General features: G+C 35.2%; 3 protein-coding genes and 1 long non-coding RNA gene across 7 annotated transcripts in view; 2 read left to right on the forward strand and 2 right to left on the reverse strand.

Moving 5' to 3' along the window:
* The window catches only part of Ltl (leucine-rich repeat-containing larval translucida), a 51,069-nt gene extending 42,606 nt beyond the window's left edge, over positions 1 to 8,463 (forward strand). For all 4 annotated transcript variants that reach the window (XM_076787625.1, XM_076787626.1, XM_076787628.1 and 1 more), the window contains one exon: positions 4,567 to 8,463. In XM_076787625.1, coding sequence (XP_076643740.1) covers positions 4,567 to 4,775 — 209 coding nt within the window. In that variant the 3' untranslated portion in view covers positions 4,776 to 8,463. The remainder of the gene's footprint in view (positions 1 to 4,566) is intronic.
* LOC143354003 (uncharacterized) overlaps positions 1 to 17,544 on the forward strand; it is a 103,816-nt gene that overhangs the window by 39,974 nt on the left and 46,298 nt on the right. The window lies entirely within an intron of this gene.
* LOC143353998 (uncharacterized) lies at positions 5,170 to 10,123 on the reverse strand. The gene is made up of 4 exons (XM_076787653.1): positions 9,893 to 10,123; positions 9,318 to 9,539; positions 8,939 to 9,145; positions 5,170 to 8,840 (listed from the first exon to the last, which is right to left on the reverse strand). Exons 1-4 carry the CDS (start codon positions 10,035 to 10,037, stop codon positions 8,689 to 8,691), a joined length of 726 nt encoding a protein of 241 aa, XP_076643768.1. The 5' UTR covers positions 10,038 to 10,123; the 3' UTR covers positions 5,170 to 8,688.
* On the reverse strand, positions 15,205 to 17,499 carry LOC143353992 (uncharacterized). Its single transcript, XM_076787643.1, has 4 exons — positions 16,615 to 17,499; positions 16,009 to 16,508; positions 15,735 to 15,926; positions 15,205 to 15,669 (listed from the first exon to the last, which is right to left on the reverse strand). Exons 1-4 carry the CDS (start codon positions 16,866 to 16,868, stop codon positions 15,422 to 15,424), a joined length of 1,194 nt encoding a protein of 397 aa, XP_076643758.1. The 5' UTR covers positions 16,869 to 17,499; the 3' UTR covers positions 15,205 to 15,421.

The following is a 17,544-nucleotide window of genomic DNA, read 5'->3' on the forward strand; positions in this document are numbered from 1 at the left end:
CGGAGGAAAAGCAATTATAGAATATTATTGTAAGGTGTGAAAATGGTACTCAAACAGTTGCAGCCATGTTATGATAACTGTATGCTACCTTGGATACGGTCAATATCATGGGATACAGATACCAAAACCAGATATATATAATACATCTATAACGGTATGTAAAAACTAAAAAAGCTTGCTAAAATGACCGTGCGTTTTAGGTTGGGACGATAACGAACTGTGAGCTCTGATATCTCAAAAGCTCATTGTTAACTCAGCTTGAAAATTTTCAGAGATTCATGTCTTGATATAAGCAATCATTTGGCTCAAAAAATTCCAAAATCAAAGGATACTAAAAGAGCGAGTTTAGGTCACTCATTTACTCTTGAATTCCTCCAAAGAGTAGAAGGTAGGATTGCTTGAAACTTTTGACCTTCCAACGATTGTACAAGGTGTCCCAAAAATGTTGTATTTCCTTGTAAAGGGTAATTCCCGAGGTCATTTGAAGAAACTTTTTCCTTTAAGAAAATGTTCTCCGCGACTTTGTTATTAACAAAAAACATAGACCAATCAAGGTGCGGCAACAGCGGACGGATTTCGGCTAGGCCAATGCGAATGCCACACTCAGCGGGACCTGCCGCTGTGTCGGAAATTATTAATTTAAAAGTCACGTGACTATCCCGGGCCCTTAATGAAGCCGCGGAGAATATTTTCGCAAAGGAAAAAGTTATTTCAAATGACCTCAGGAAAATGGGGACTTTAATACGTATTCTAACATTTTTTTAGATTTCTTGAAAGCGTAGAACAATGAAAAAATTAATCGTGAACATAAATGTGGTTGCCTACGGAGAGTTAATAATACCTACACTCCGCGACAGTACTATAACACACTATATGCATAAAACCATACATAGGTATATGTGTTACGAAAAAGAATTTGTCCCTCCCATTTATACAGTGTTATTGTTTACTCCATGAGAAGTATTTTTCTGTATACTATAATTCATAACTATAAAGATTATAACAATAAGATTAATAAACTTAAGAACACACACTTTTAGTCGCTACAAAACTACAAGACATATAATGTTATTATAAACATATAATATAATAGTTTTTGTAAAAATGGAATACGAAGATTTTATTTTTCTTGTTCATTGACGGCATGTACAGCCACCTCTATTTTTTATCAACAAAGGTTGTGTTTTAGTTTTGCAGTGGTTAGTAGAAAATGTTATCAGTTATTCTCATTAGGTTTCAAAACTCTTAGGAATATTAATAATTACAATGTGGTGTTGCGGAAAGTGTTCCCGAGTAAACTACACATGGGGTATGGGACTCAATTACTGTGGAGGGTGCCAATTACTGTGCCTATATTAATTATACTTATTTTTAAAGTATAATGAATATTAAAAAAGAGATATTAAATTTTTTCATTAAAATCAGTTAATATATGTGTTATATATTTCTTTTTTAATATTCTTTATGCGTTAAAAATAAGTATAATTAACATAGGCACAGTAATTGGTACCCCCACAGAAATCGGGTACCTTACCCTAGTGCACGAAAAAAAAAGAAAATCCTCTTTGGAATGAGAAGATGCATAGCTTTGTTATTTATGCATTATCCATGATGAGAAAACGGTTTTATAGGTTTTTTAAGTCGCAAAATTCGATTCTAATAACTAGACTGCGGACTTGATGCATTTATGACAAAAAGGGTCGTTCGTTATAGGATACCTCACTGTATCTGTTTGTTTACGGGTAACATTCTTATAGATAAAATAAAAATCGCGGAGGCAACGAACGAAAACATGCGAAGGAAAGATAGTCACTGAGATGGCCCTGCGGCCGAGATGGTTTTGTCTCGTACACGTTATGAACAAATTCCAAGATTCAGATTTCTGTAGTAGTATACGAAACATTGCTTGCAATTTTCTTATTCTAATTGAGAAATTACGTAATTTCTAAATGAATTTAATTCGATCCCCTGTACTCCATTACATTTAGTTGCTACAATTTTAACCCTTAGTTGGTGCGATGGCAGTTTAATAAAAATATAATCCAGACCCGATAACAATTTAATTATTGCACTAGATTTGAAATAGAATTAATATTTGAAGGTAGCACATGAAGCTACACATCTTATGCCAAAAACGTACAGAAAGTGCTCTAATTGTTTAGAAAGTCCACAATCCAAACGCGATAGCAATTTAATTATTGTTCAAAATTTGAAATAGAATTAATAATTGAAAGTAGCACATAAAGCTACACACCTTGTACCAAAAACGTACAGAGAATGTTCCAATTGTTTAACAATCAGAAAGTCAACAATCAAAACTCTTGCGGGTCGTCGGAGACACAACGATACCAACTAAGGGTTAACATCCCTTGTGAAAGAAATTTCGAGCTTCAAAAACAGCAAAATGTTCGAAAAATTTAGACAGGTCCAATCGTAATTGGGCTATGATATACTGATTGATCATCTCACCCGGACAATCTGGATTAGATAACTCTGCTCATAGAGTTCAGTTTCTACTGACGTTTTTAAGAAGAGGTAGCCGTCGCTCCCCGATTTACCTTATACAATAAAAGTGGTTTATGCAAATCATCGAAATATTTCTGTTGTTAGAGACATTCATCTGTCCAGAGGTTTCATCAGCACAATGACTACGTTTACAAATGTTCGTAAAGTAGTTCTGTCTTTAGGTATTCAATTGATTAACTTAAAAATGTATTATTATTTCTATAATGCACCTGTACATACATAAATTTACATTTAAAGTAGATATGTTCTTCATTTTTAATAACAGAAAATATAAAATATATAAGTGATAAATAATTATTATGCTTACTTTTTCTTTATAAATTTCATGAAACGTCCAGCATACGAAACCGTGATAAGTGGCAGGAATTACTTATAGTTGTTTGTACACAGAATGAGTCATTCGATTGACATGAGGTGAATGATAGCTTCTATCTCTTTAACAGAAAAAAAGTGGGAGACAAAATCCTACTCCATTCTTTTTATCTTCTAATTGCGATGGATCATATTTCAATTCATATAAATTCAATTTCATGAAAATATAGAAATCTGTGTTCTCATTTTTGTCATGGTCTCTTAAAAGAGAACGTCCATTCTATCGCGGGAGGTGGTCAAAAGTCTAACACTCTTTAAACATTTTTTAATATTTTAAAGAGTATCGTTGTATTTGGAAAACTCTTTCACGGTTAAAGCAAACAAATTCTTAAAGTTAAAAATTTGGTATTTTTCTCAAAACTAAATTTCTTAAAAATCGAGAATTGTCGCGTATGCTCCCTCTTTCAATTGCCTTGGTCGATATTTTAATTTAATAGAATTTACTTTTTTAATTTTAATAGATTTTCTTAATTAATAGAATAAGGAACTCTGAACCCACGCGTACATCTTTCTATAACTGGCGCCAGTGATGGGCTCGGTAGGGGCCCCTCAAACGCCTGCTTCTCCCACCAAGCTCTCTGTCATGCAGCACACACCTTCGTCGCGTTCGCTGGTGTCTCGCACAGAGTCGCCAGATCGAGACTTGTTCCCCCACTCTAATTTCCCCTTCTACCGCGCTATTTCCCACGCTTCGTAGGATACTTTTTTCATGGGAGTTACATTGTCTGGTAACCTTGGTAAGGGACGCAACTGCTTGTTTCGTTTTCCACGTATCGAGAGCAATTGGTAGGGGTACTTTATTTCGTGGAAAAATATTCCCTTACAGCCCCGTGTACCGAACTATTGGGACAGAATACCGTATTTTCATCTCGTAGAAACTATTAAAGGAAGAATAACTCATGCAGACAATTTTTATTTTCCATAAAAATCCTCACGATTTCACAACATCGGCGTAGTCTCTCAAACCTGTGACGTCATCGTTCCGTTTCACTCGATCTCGAAATGACCGCTGTCGCTCTTTACCATCATACCATAGACGGCGCTGCGAATCGTGTTAGTAGCGACGCGCGCAGTTATTTTTTGGAACAATTGGCAATAAAAATAGAATATGTGGTTCTTGGGTAATTGTAAAAAAATTGTTAAAAATATGGAAAAAATTATAACTAGCGACGCTGCAGTGATCACGCACACCCCCTATACAGTGAATTCTCGTTACGAGTCAGTGCCAACCTTACGATTTGGAGTCAATGAAACTACCCACACCACCGCGGTGAGGGGCCGAAGTTCGAGAGCCGTCTCTCGAGCAACGTGCAACATTGTATCGGAGAAAGACATTTTGTCAGTCTTCTTGTCGCTATCGGTTAGTAGTCATAGGCTTATGACTTACAGACGGATGTCACGCTTAGGTTTCCAGCGTGCCCTGTTTATTTCAAATGCGACGCTGGGCGAGAACCTCAGATTTCGTCTAAGAGTCAGTCGCCAGAACCGCGCAACTGACTCGTAACGAGAATTCACTGTAGCGAGAATGCGTGCGATGGTAGAGGAGTCAGGATAGAGTGAAAGCGTAAACATATTGGCTAGCCATCATCTGACAGACGAACAATAATAAAATTCTGTTTTTTTTAGTTTTCCATCCTAACGCAATTACCCGATGTTTTGTCTTTGCAGACAACCCGGTGCTCTGCGACCCAGGACTGGCTGACTTGACCGTGGCCCTAGAGGTGAATCACGCGAAGGTCTACGGGGTTGCAAACGAATGTCCGACGACGCCGCCAGAACAGACGTCGCCGCTTCCGCCGTTGCCGGCGACGTTGCTGTTGGCTGCGGCGGCGGCCGCTTCCGGCGGAAACGTTTCCTTCGCCGCAACCCTCGAGTAGGCGTCCGGGAGTCGCAAAACAATCGCAACCGATCGACCTGCAGCGATGTTCGAGGAGACGAGACCCGCGAGGGAGTTTTATTCGGCCGTGCTACGGAAATAGAACAAGCCACGAACTCGAGGCGTGACCGAGCGCGGGCACCGGAAGTGCGCGACTCGGCTGGCCGTGGTACCACCGTGCAACCAACCAACCACCTCGCTCCTCACTCTACGAGCTAGACACGGACGTTTTAGTTTGTTCGCTTGCGAATTCCCTGCGGGGCGTTCCGGAAATGTTCTACGAAACGAAACGTGAAGAAGCAAGAAGAGAAAAAGAAAGACAGGGAACGCTGGGTTGGTCACGATCGAACACCGACGAGACTTGTTCACGCGAGCGATTAAACAGCTGACTACCGTTCACACAACTTAGAAGTCAGCCTCTCCGATCCGCTAGTAGATATTAAGTGACGAGAGATATATATATTTATTTTAACGAGCTTCGATCACACGTTGTGACGGTGCGGTTCCTTTTGTCACCGGGAGGGGACAATCTCCGGCGTGGGCAGAGAGATCAGGCGGAATCGGTATCGAGAGACGAAACGGTGGTCGAAACCGATGCAGGTCCGCGCGGAATGGACGAGATCGAGAGGCGGATAATTGACAATGGACCGTCGACACGCGGTACTCGTGATCCCGTTGTAGAAGTCTAGGAACAGTCTGCGAAAGTTACGATTTTGTAATAGGTGACGTTGTTACGACGCTGTAAATAATTATTAATCCTGACGCAGTCCGACAAGTTGGACGAGACCTTTAACAGGGAAAGCTAAGATGAAGGCCAGAGAAAGACCGTTAAGGTACTTTTCAAAAGTGTTGTTAAACTTTTCATAGAATACCTTGATAAACACTTTATAGCGCATATCTTAAAGTTTCTTTAAAGTTTCATTAAAAGATATTAATATTTATAAATACAATGGTCGATAAAGTGAAGGTCCTCCAAAAATGTAGACTAGTATTTGCAACGCATCATTGGAAGTTCAGAAATAATAAAACAATAGTCCCGTAGCTACAGTTGAACGGTAGGGATCATTCAACAATTTTATTTTTTACAAAATGTAGAATTTACATCTTCAAGAAAAGAATCTTAAAAATCGCACAAAATTTTCCACCCGTTTTATGCAGATTTTTGGATGACCTTCGCTTTACCGACTATCACGTTTGTAAATATTAACTGTTTAAAGAAACTTACTTTAAGATATGTACTATAAACTGATTAGACAGATATTTTATATATAATATAACGTTTAACAAGAACATCTTTAAAATGATGGTCTTTTTTAACCCATCATCCTGTCTTTCCCCTTTGACTCAAGCTTAGAGTCATTATATCTTAAAAACTACTGTTTAATCGAAGTTTGTCGTATTCTAATATTTTTAGTAGTACTTTTAGAGAGAACAAATTAAATCATGAATCTAATATTTTGCATCTACACTTCTACATACATTACGAAGTCGCAAAATCGGAGAACAGGTACACCTTTACATTGGGCTGAACTGAACATTGCAAGAAGAAAAGATTGAATTGATTGTATATACATTTCGAGTTAAAATCTCTGAAGGCATCTTCTCGAACATGTCGGACCACACGTCTCAAACGCCATAGGCCCCCCTATTTCCGGTAGACGTGCGTTCACTTTAAATTCGAACTCGCGTACACCATTCATTTTCGCCTACTTTTTATTCTTAACAACATCGTTGCGTTACAGAACGGCATACGATTTGGTGGAGATCGTCATTAACCAATCATCATAGATCATCGTTAATCATGCTTCGAAGTATTATCCATAACGCTTGCGCGATGTATCGCGTTACCATAATCTTCATGCATCGATCGCATTTAGATTATTCGTCAGAATATTATATCGGATGATACGACTGAGATCTAGCGTGCGATTATAATATATAATAAGATAATATAAAAAAAAACTTCTTCATCAATGAACGCATAAATTATATTGGAACTGGATGGTTTGACAGTAGGACCGAATTTTCGAGAGTGCTATTTGATAAAAATTCTTTGAGTCGTTAATTTTTAATAAAGAGCATCAATGAGAAAGATGACGAAAGATCACAATAAACAAAAGGTGATAACGAAAAAACGTTGCGCAATTGTGAAAATGAAGTTGGACCAAAATTCTAATTGTTGCTAAAATCCTGTGTCAAAATGGAGGACAGGCTAATTAATGGAAAGTCATTTCGTTAGATTAATAATCGTATCAAAGCCGACCGTTACCAACAATGCGAGCACGGCTAACGCGTTCTTTACATCATAGTAATCCATCGATTCCCATCGGCGCTTCGATCATTAATTAAATTCCTGAATGATCGAGTAAATGAACGATCGGTCAGGTCAATAGTGTAAGTGAAATCTGTTAACTTATGGTGTGTACGCGATATGGGCTGATTGGCAGTGGGCGATCAATTGACCCTCTCGTTAACTCGTACCAATAGGGATGAATTGTTATCAACGTGCTTCTATGCATACATAATCAATTGGCCCTTTCCATGTACCAGTAAGGCGCGCCAATGTTTCGTGCGTAAACTATATTAGTGGTTAAATGAACGTAACACGAGCCATGAATAAAGAGAATTCAATTTCCGATCGATGGTAAACTATTAACAGACTGCGAATGGTGTAGCACTTCATTGACGAAACTTCTATTAATATCGAACGAATAAAATTCTTCTTTAACGCTAGAACTACCTGGTAATTATAAATATATTTTTATGAGAAATTTTAGAATGAACTTTTCTATTGTTCGATTCAATCTTGTTATTATTATAAAGCAATACGCATCTGTTGCGTTCAATGTTGATATTTGATATATCGAAATAACTAGTAGAATAGACGCAAAATAAACATTCGCAATCTGATAATGATGTTATTATCGGGCTGACGCATGAAACGAAACAATGAAGACGTACATTTTTGCCGAAGTTCTCTGAACAAAGTACAATATCGAACAAGATCGACGAAATTATAATTAAAATATATTGAGAGTTCTACACTTTCTTCATGCATCTTCCTTTTTTTTTTGTATGTCATTTTTCGATTATTTATAATTTTTTTTTTTTTATAAAAATGTGAGAAAATAATTGTTGATGCCGACTGCTGGCTTCATATTAGCTAGGACGCGAAATCAAAATAATTTATCAGCTAAGTATTTTAATTAAGCGCATTCTAAGCACTGCGAGAAGTAAGAAACAAATTGTTGAGTATTAAACGATATTTAAAATTTAGTAAAACATTTCAGTTCCAAGCAGATTTGATGATTCTTGTACTCTGAGCAAGGTTTCATTCTCGCATGTCTATGAAACAGGTATAATTACAAATATATCTCTATAGGTGCCATATATAAATAGAAATCGAATGGAAACCTGTTTGTAATTTTAGTACCTAAGTAATTTATCCACACTGTGATTAGCAGTTTACTGTTTCTGACATGAACTGTAGGCAGGTAGTATGTCAAAACGAGCGACACAATCAATTCTATGTAATAATACCAGAAAATGATTATACTAATGATAAATATTATATTTTAATAAGATACTAATGTTAAGCCTGCGACGTCTAGCACTACAAACTCTATACATGTAACAGACGTTTTAAATATCTTAGTTTTTATTAATAAAGGCTTTAATCTTATAATGAAGAGTTTTAACCATTGTGAAATTATATATCATTTAATCCCATAAATATATTTTGATAGTTTTCTGTGATCAAGTTAACAAATTCATTTTCAAAGATGGAGGAACGAATAAATGTCGAAACCTCGGTTAATATTAACACAAACAAATTTAATATACTAAGACTAACAATAAGTTGTACGATACAAACTAACGCTAAATTTAGACAGGTAGTTATGTTTCACATAACATTATTTTGCATTTAAATAATTCTTAATAAAAATGTGTCTTAATTTACAAAGAAATGCTGTAATATCTACAATTTCTGACTCTTCCGAAGAATTAATAATCCCTTTGAAATCACTGAAATGTTCTTTCTTCAGTGTTGGTCGAATTTCTTCCACTGAAAAAGTACACAATTATATTTTATTTTATTTCTTCTCACGAGTATTACAATCCTAAGCAGAATATTTGCTAACTTTAGTAATGAAAAATAAATACCTTTCCATTGATCGTTCGAATTTATTAGACGTACAAAATACTTGTCATTCAAATCTGCATTGTGTATAAAAAATGAAATTTGCACACGCTCATGTTCTTGGGAATCAAGTAAAGATATACGGATGTGTAGATGCTCTTTGTAAACATGACACGCGCGTTTAATAGCACTCCATAGCAAGATCTTATTTTCCTTCCTTTTCTCACATTCTAGAAAATGTTTCAAGCATCGTTTAAAATTGTATATGAAATAAAGCTTTTCCCATGAAATTTTTATTAATGCAGCATGTTCTCCATTTTATTTCCAAATTTAAATGCAAATACTTATATCAGCCAAGCGAAATGAAATTCTACCCTAAATATAGAAATACTTTTAAAATACCTTGGTTTAAATCAATCATTTCAAGAGACAAGTTATCCCTTTTTGATTTAGCATTGTCCACTTCTTCTTTTAATATTGTACACTGTTTAGATGTATTTGAAATTTTCTTGTCCACTATTTTCTGCTGTAATCTTGTTGCATCTGTCTCGGATTTCAATCTTGCAATCTTTTGTTGTAATTCTGATATTTGACTTACTCTCGCTGCCCTATTCTCTGTAATCTCTAAAACAGAAAGCAAATTTAAGTTACAAAAATGTTTTATGATTTGTAAATAATATTATATATAAACGTCACGTATATTTACACAAAAATTGATTACGAGACCAAGACCAAGTAACTATAAATTTGCACGAGCATTAACAAACATATTAAGTACACTTGTTCTAAGAAACGTAAGAACACAACGATTCAATTTGAACATACGACTTGATGTTTACTCTTGAATAACCCTGAACAGGTTCGTTTTCGTGTGGGAGACTCCAATGAATTATCAGTTATTGTGTGAACACGTGTTTCATTAACGTAATACGCGGAATACTGTAAAATTTGAATAATGATTTGCTTGACAAGCGTACCAGTTCCATACAAAATTTCGTCGTTTACTTTAGCGCCAATTTTTGCACGATAATTATAACAATGAGACGCCCAACTTTCTAACACAGTAAAGTCCCTGTTCTGAAGAATATGCGAAATCTCACACTTTAAATCATCCATCGTCATTTTGTTATTTTATGCACAGAAACTCGAAAATGCTTTTCCCAAAAAAGCATACACACAGCTGCTTTAGCAACAGTGTTTACTAGAATATCCATTCAAGTTTGAACGCACAGTGTTGCCAACGAATCAACGTTACTAACCCTTCAATTTGAAAGTTGGAGACACTAAATATATATATTAAAATCCTAATAACCATGATTAAATCATTATCAATCTTTGTTTTTCATATGCTTACAGCTCCGATTGATATGATTTTTTAACTTTAAAATTCCGCATCGTTCAAAAGAAATTCATATGAACTGCCCTGAAGTACATTACACATGGTACACTTGATAATAACATTAATGACATTCCAAATAGTAATAATAAACAAACAGTCATAAGAATATTCGATTTTCTTGGGAATAAAAAATCAAGTTTCTTTTAAGTATTAAAAGAAATTTCTACAATTCTTCTCGGAAAGATATGTGAACGAACTTTCTAGATATCATAAAAGTTGCGGGAGTTTCAAAGGTTTGAAACCGAGCGCATGCGTCGATCGAAAAATTTTACAAATACCGGCCTTGTTTATTATATTAAAAAATTGATAATAACCAGACATAATAGTTGTTACAAGACAACATTTTTAAAAATAATTAGCATTTTTTTTGGTTACCGATAATCATTATTCACCAAGAAAAAGTATTTTTGTTACCGCGTAAACAATATAGTTGGCAAAAATCATTGTTTCATTTTCAAAATGAAAGAGCAATTAATGAAATAAATATATAGATACTACTTCTACGTATAATCATAAAATATATAGTAACGTTTATCTTTTTTAAGAGAATCTATATATTAAATGGAAGAACTCTAATCAGTGTATGACAAAGTTTCAAATTGCAAAATAAATTGATGACCTACTGGAAAAAAGTATGTGGCACCTGCCACGCAAATCAGCACGGGAAGAGCATTTTTAGCTTAGATTAATATCGAATGATAAGAGATGCAAATTATCCTCATGAATATATTCATTATTTGAACAATTTTTTAAATAAATAATTTTTTATATGATGCTTACAAATTTATTTATATATTCATTATTTAAATACGTATTTATTATTTAAACAACTATTTAAATAAATTTTTATGCTGCAAATTTATACAATGTAAATTCTTGTAATGTGTACAAATTTCTCTATATACTTATTATTTAAATAGTTATTTATTATTTAAATAATTTTTAAATGAATAAATTTTTATAATGTATACAAATTTGTTTATCTATTCTTTATTTAAATTATTTAAATAATAATTTATTGTTAAAATATTGATTCAGATAAATAAATTTTTGTAACGACTAAAAGAACATATAATGACACTGTACTACACCAAATTTCTTCAACAATTACTGTTGGGTAATTATTATAAATTTTGTCATTCTAAAACCAAATGTGAAAGTAAAATATTGCTCTATCACGCAACGTTTTCGGAAAACATGTCTGAAAAAATGCCTGATTTTGATAAAAAATTAGGTGTTCCGCGAAAACTAAACATGCATATATAATAATAATAATAATAAACATGCAAGAAAGTTCAGGTTTGAGTCAAAAGATAGACTCAGGGACTCTTTTCTATCCATATATTCAAATTTACCCAGATAGCACGCGACGTCTTCAAGACGTCTTTTTTACGTCCATTTTAGGTCTGAAAGTCTTACGTCCTAAAAAGACGTCTTTCTCGAGACGTCGTTTTTACGTCCGAAATAAGACGTCTTTAATTCGTAGGAATTCGACGTCCGAATGTCCAACTACAGATGTCTTAAAGACGTCTTTAAGACATCTCTGTGCTATCTGGGTATATATATTTATACTATATATAGCTATATTTTGAGAGATTTGAAAAGTGAATACCTCTTTAAAAGATAGTGACTTATATTATTGAAATTATAATAATAAAAGTATGACAATTGACAAACTTTGATAGATTTTATTAACTTATTATTTATTCGAGCCAAGAGAGCTTTCATGTAACACGATCATACGATGGTACAGGTCGTTTACCTTGCTTAATTATCTTCCAAATAAGATCTTGTTAATGAGTTACATATTTGCATTAGATAGTCGCATAATTTGTAATTTGCGGTGACGAACATATGTGTAGTGATGCAAATGTTATTCAAACAATCCTCGCCGATTTCGTACAAACATGTTCGTTCTTTATTGATACAGTTGTCACCCGCAACAGCTCTGGTCCATATAAAAAGCCCGGCGAATCCGAGTTACAGCACACAATCTCTAAGATACATCAATAGTCCTCAATAGAAGCAGAGCACGGGACGAAAATGATTTTCCGAGTTTTACCCATCCTCGTCATCTTTGGCGTAGCAGCTGTTTTGGTACGTTCTATCTTACATTTTATAAATATTTGTTAATTCGTTTTCGCATATAAATGTCTGTAATTGTATTCTTCAAGTCATCAGTTACTTATCTTTTTAAAAAATGTACATATTCTACTGAAAAATACGAACTTATAAGCAATTTTAATCATAATATTCAGTATCTACATGTTTTATAATAAATCTTTCTATTGACATCTTCATAATGCATATAAATCAATATTCTTTAAATATTATACTTAAATATTTCTTAAGTGTAATACATTTTGTGTTGTAAGAACGAAACATTAATTTTGATTAATTTATTGTCTACAGGCTGTACCAGTTGCCCAAAACGGAACTAAGTCTGCTGCCTCGGTAAGTATAAACTGATCATTCTTAGCCATGTATTCTGCATACTACACTCTGTAATGTCTAATTAAAATCATTAATATAATAGGATTCTTTCGACTAACAAAGGTTTTCATTTAAATGCAAACATTGTTAAAGAATCGCTTACATCATATTATTTACACAGAATACTGCCCAAAACTCTGGCAACAACAACGAGAACAGCAACTCCAGCCAAGATGTTCTTGCAAACCTGCAGAAAATCATCGAATCCGCCGAACATGCTGTCGAACAGCAAATTAAGGAAGTCGCTGACGAGGCTGGACAGATTATGAACAATGTAACACAACAAGCCTCACAGATTCGAAATACGACTCAGGGTCTCATGGGTCAGGCCGGAAATTTGCTGGGAAAGACTCTTCAGGACATCCACAATGAAACCGCAAAGGTCGTAGATGAAGCGAAGAACATCGCCCAGGCCGAGATCGGTCAGGCTAAGGACGACTTAGTCAAATTGGCAGAACAAATTAAAGGAGGCCTTGCTACTGCAACGAATCAAACATCCGGCACTATCAAGGACATCAACCAAAAAATAGCAAATCTCATCAAGAACGGTACCGAAGCTTTGGAAAAAGCCAACGCTGATTTAGCGAAATCTATAGGTCAGGTGCAAAATGACACGGCTAACATCTTTAAGAACGTAGCGCAAAACGCAAACACAGCCTTTCAGAATGGTTTGAAGGATGCTACCAATTTAGCACATGAAGCACAGAAGGACGTTGCCGGTGTCTTGGAACAGGCGACAGAAAACCTGGGTAAAGCTAAGAATGAAACCGAGCAAATCATGAGCTCCATTGCTGACGACATTAAGGATACAATCAATGGAGTCAAACAGAATGTTACTAACATTATCAACAAAACGAAGGACCTCGTAAAACAAACGATAAATAACATTGCAGAGGAAGCTGGTAAGATCGCTGACGACGTAAAGAACGACGTTCAGGAAATCAAAAGCGAAGTTGGTAAAGTTGTTGCTGATGCTAAGAACGAGCTTTCTAAGATCGCTAACACGGTCGCGGAGGGTATCAAGAACGTCACAGGGACTGTTCAAAATTCAGTCGGCAAGATTGTTAGTGGAGTTGCCAACGTAGTCAATGAAACCCAGGAAGCTATCTCAAAGAACATAGATAACGCCTTACAAGCTGCTCGGAAGATCGTTGACTCTATCAAGGGAAGCCTTAAAAACTTGAATGAAAAAGGCGAGCAAGTCCTCCAAAATGTAACGCAGGCGGTTGAAGGTCAAATCAAGAATGTTGAAGACAATATTTCCAAAATAACGGGCGACATAAACAACGACATTAAAGGGCAACTGCAACACATCAAAGACTTTGTTGGTAATGTCACCGCCGATGCCGATAAGGCCAAGGAAGCTATGAAAAACAATATCGAGGAAATTGCCAACAACGTTAACAAGACTCTGGGTAATTTAGTAAACGATGTAAAGAACGTCATTGGTGGTGTGAGGAACAATACTAAGAACATCATTGACAACTTGAAGAACATCACAGAGGCTGGAGTTAGCAGTGTTCTGAACGGTATCCCGAAAGCGATAGAGACCCTTCAAAATGTGAACCATCAAATTTTGAGCGAAGTGCACAACGTCACAAAAAACGCTTTGAACGACGCTTCGAAAATAGCCTCTAGTTTATCCCACAACATCGCAGACTTTGCTGGTCACGTTGCACAGGATGCTGGCGACTTTGTGAAGGGTGCCGAGTCTATCGCCCACAACATCACCGACGGTATTTCAAATGGTATTCATAATATCTTCCAGGGAGCAGTCGGGCTAGCTCAAGGTGTCGCGGGCCATGTTGTCAAAGGATTGCAGGACGCGGCTCATACTGTTGGGGACGGTGTAAAGGACGCTATAAACGCAAGTTCTCATCTCGCTGGCAACCTGGCTCATGGTGTTGGAGATGGATTGAAGGATGCTGCCACAATAGGTAACCACATCGTTGGAAGTTTGACCCATAATGTCGCAAATGGCCTGAACGATGCTATAAACGCTAGTAACCAATTCGTTGGTAACTTGGCCCATGGTGTTGGAGACGGCATAAACGACGCTGTAAATGCCAGTGGCCATCTCATTGGTAACGTGGTCAATGGTATTGAAAGCGGCGTAAACGGTGCTGTGAACGCTGGTGGCCAGGTCATTGGTAATGCGGCCCACGATTTAGCCAATGGTATACACGATGCTACGGACGCTGGTAGTCATCTCGCCAACAATGTGGTCAACACTGTCGGAGACGGTGTAGCGGATGCTGCCAAAACAGGTGCTGATATCGTTGGAGACATTGCTAGCGGTATTGCTGATTTATTTGGTTAAATATCGAGTCCAAACCATGCTTTCCATATCATCTGTGATGGAAACAACAACGCCAAAAACGAAAAACCATTGAACAATTAAACAAAATAGTTTTTAATCAAGAAAAATCAATACCAATTTTCAGCATTAAATTCTTAATGAAACAAATAAACAACTGACCTGCTGAAAACTGATACAAGCTTGGTTTAAACAAAAAATTATATATCTTTCTATGTTGTAAGTAAATTGTTACTTGTTGCATTAATAAAGATGAGTAAATAAAAACTGTGTTCGAATTAACCCTATCAATTGATATCACTGAAATGTTAAATTAGACCGTGGCTCTGATGGATGTATGTCATTCCAACATGCTACTTCTGTCATTTCCAAATTTCCATCTTCTGTCAATGTCAGAACTTGCTTTCCTGAGCTGTCTTTAAGCTTTATGGACAAATCTGGATCAGAATTTGGTATAGCTACCATTGTGGACTGCATGGGTGTTTCATTAATTTCAATTGGTTGCAAAACGCGTACATATATTGGCTGTCCGGGTGTACCATTATCTATCGTCAATGTTCATAATGAAAAATAGTTTGTATTTTAATAATATTTTAAAGGAAATTCTTACCAGAAGCTAAAATGTTTTGAATGGGTAAATGTTCTGAATTTGATAATCTTATAACAGGTATGTTTTCATTATGATTTGAAATTTGTGGCTCTGAGTATGCGCCGATTGTCATAATTGGCAGACTTGGTTGCATAGATTTGTCTATGATTGGAATATCCATGATAGTCTCGCTAACATTTTTCATAGATAATTCTGTAAAATATTTGTTACCCTTCTTTAATAAGTTACAGGAAACTGAATTATTGCAAGTATAAAAATAAATATTTAGAGAAACCTGAATGTCCATTTTGATTCCTATTTTGGTCAGTTATGTGTTTCTTTAAATCACAATTATGGGATTCTTGCTGATGTCCAAAAAATTGTACACCACACTTATCACAGAATACTTTCTGTATAGTATGTTCTCTAACATGATGTACCATAAATGAATTATGAAGAGTGGTATATTGGCACTTATCGCATTGCAACCAAATATTACTTTTCTTATTTTTCATGTTTTCATTAACATAGGAAGGTAAGGCAATATCCGTTTGTCGGAACTGATGACTGGTTACAGGTTGACCTTTACATTTTGTGATTTGGGGTGGCTGAGAACGTTTCTGTTTTTCATTAATGTCAAGAAGCTCTCCTTCCTCTAAGGAATACTTCCGCTCCAAAAATCTTAGTACATTATCGCGTAAAGTAATCATCTCAACTTCAAGTCTATCAAGTGTATTAATACGATTGGCACAACTTCTACAGATAACGTCATCTTCTGATATTACTACCATATATCTGTGGCATGTAAAAAAGATATTAAACATATAAATAAAAGATTAAATGAAGAACGTATATTAAGAAATTTAATCATTCAAATACATATAGAAATATAACATAATACCTTTCACCAACCAATTCTCCAAGTTTCTCTATTACTCTAGATCTCGATGTTTGTGTTCTACAAGTGGCCAATGCATAATGACGTCCTTGAATTATTGCATCGCAAACAAAGCATTGTAAATCATCTAATGTTTTTGATTCATTACAACTATCTGGAATACTAGAAATTGTTACGTTTGTACAATTGTTAGTAATATCTTCCGAACATGTGTCAGGATATTGACCAATTGATAACATTGTAGGTGTATTTGTCATTTGGTAAACGAAAACAATTAGTTTGAAACAAAATCTAAGGTTAAGGTAAAAAACCTAACGATGTAATGTATGTAAGATGTGGTAAGCTGTAATGACTGTCAGCAGTCAATACAATATATGTAACCAGTTTTTAGTTTGTACGAGAGAGGAAATCTGATTGAACTTTAAATATCACCTATACTTTTCGCTCATGTCCTTATTACATTATATAAAGATATAATTAATAACGTTTTTATGTTGTATCAGACTTAAAATATTATACAAAAATTGACGAGTTTGAATATATGAATACTTGCAGAGAGGAAATCTCTGATACTTGATAATTATATGCCACCTTGCGAAAATTATTAAAAGTAAAATATAAAGGTAAATTCAAAGAAGTATTCATATCAATCTCTGATTTTCTTATAGTTTCACAAGGAATTCTTACGAAGGTGAAGTTGTCTATGGTGAAATGCAAATGTTCTTAATCATATATATAACAATAATTTTTTATCATAAGCGCTAAAAATTCATCAGTTTCGAAGGCTAATGAATTGATTTGTCAAGTTTGGTATGCGAGTAATATTCGATTATGTACTACAATTTTTAAAAACTGGCGAATCTTAGTTTTCTCTGTACGACATGAAATATTAATTCTGAATAAAACTAAATAAACATCTGTACTTTATATAGA

This window comes from Halictus rubicundus, chromosome 5, assembly GCF_050948215.1.
Source record: "Halictus rubicundus isolate RS-2024b chromosome 5, iyHalRubi1_principal, whole genome shotgun sequence".
Lineage (NCBI taxonomy): Eukaryota > Metazoa > Arthropoda > Insecta > Hymenoptera > Halictidae > Halictus > Halictus rubicundus.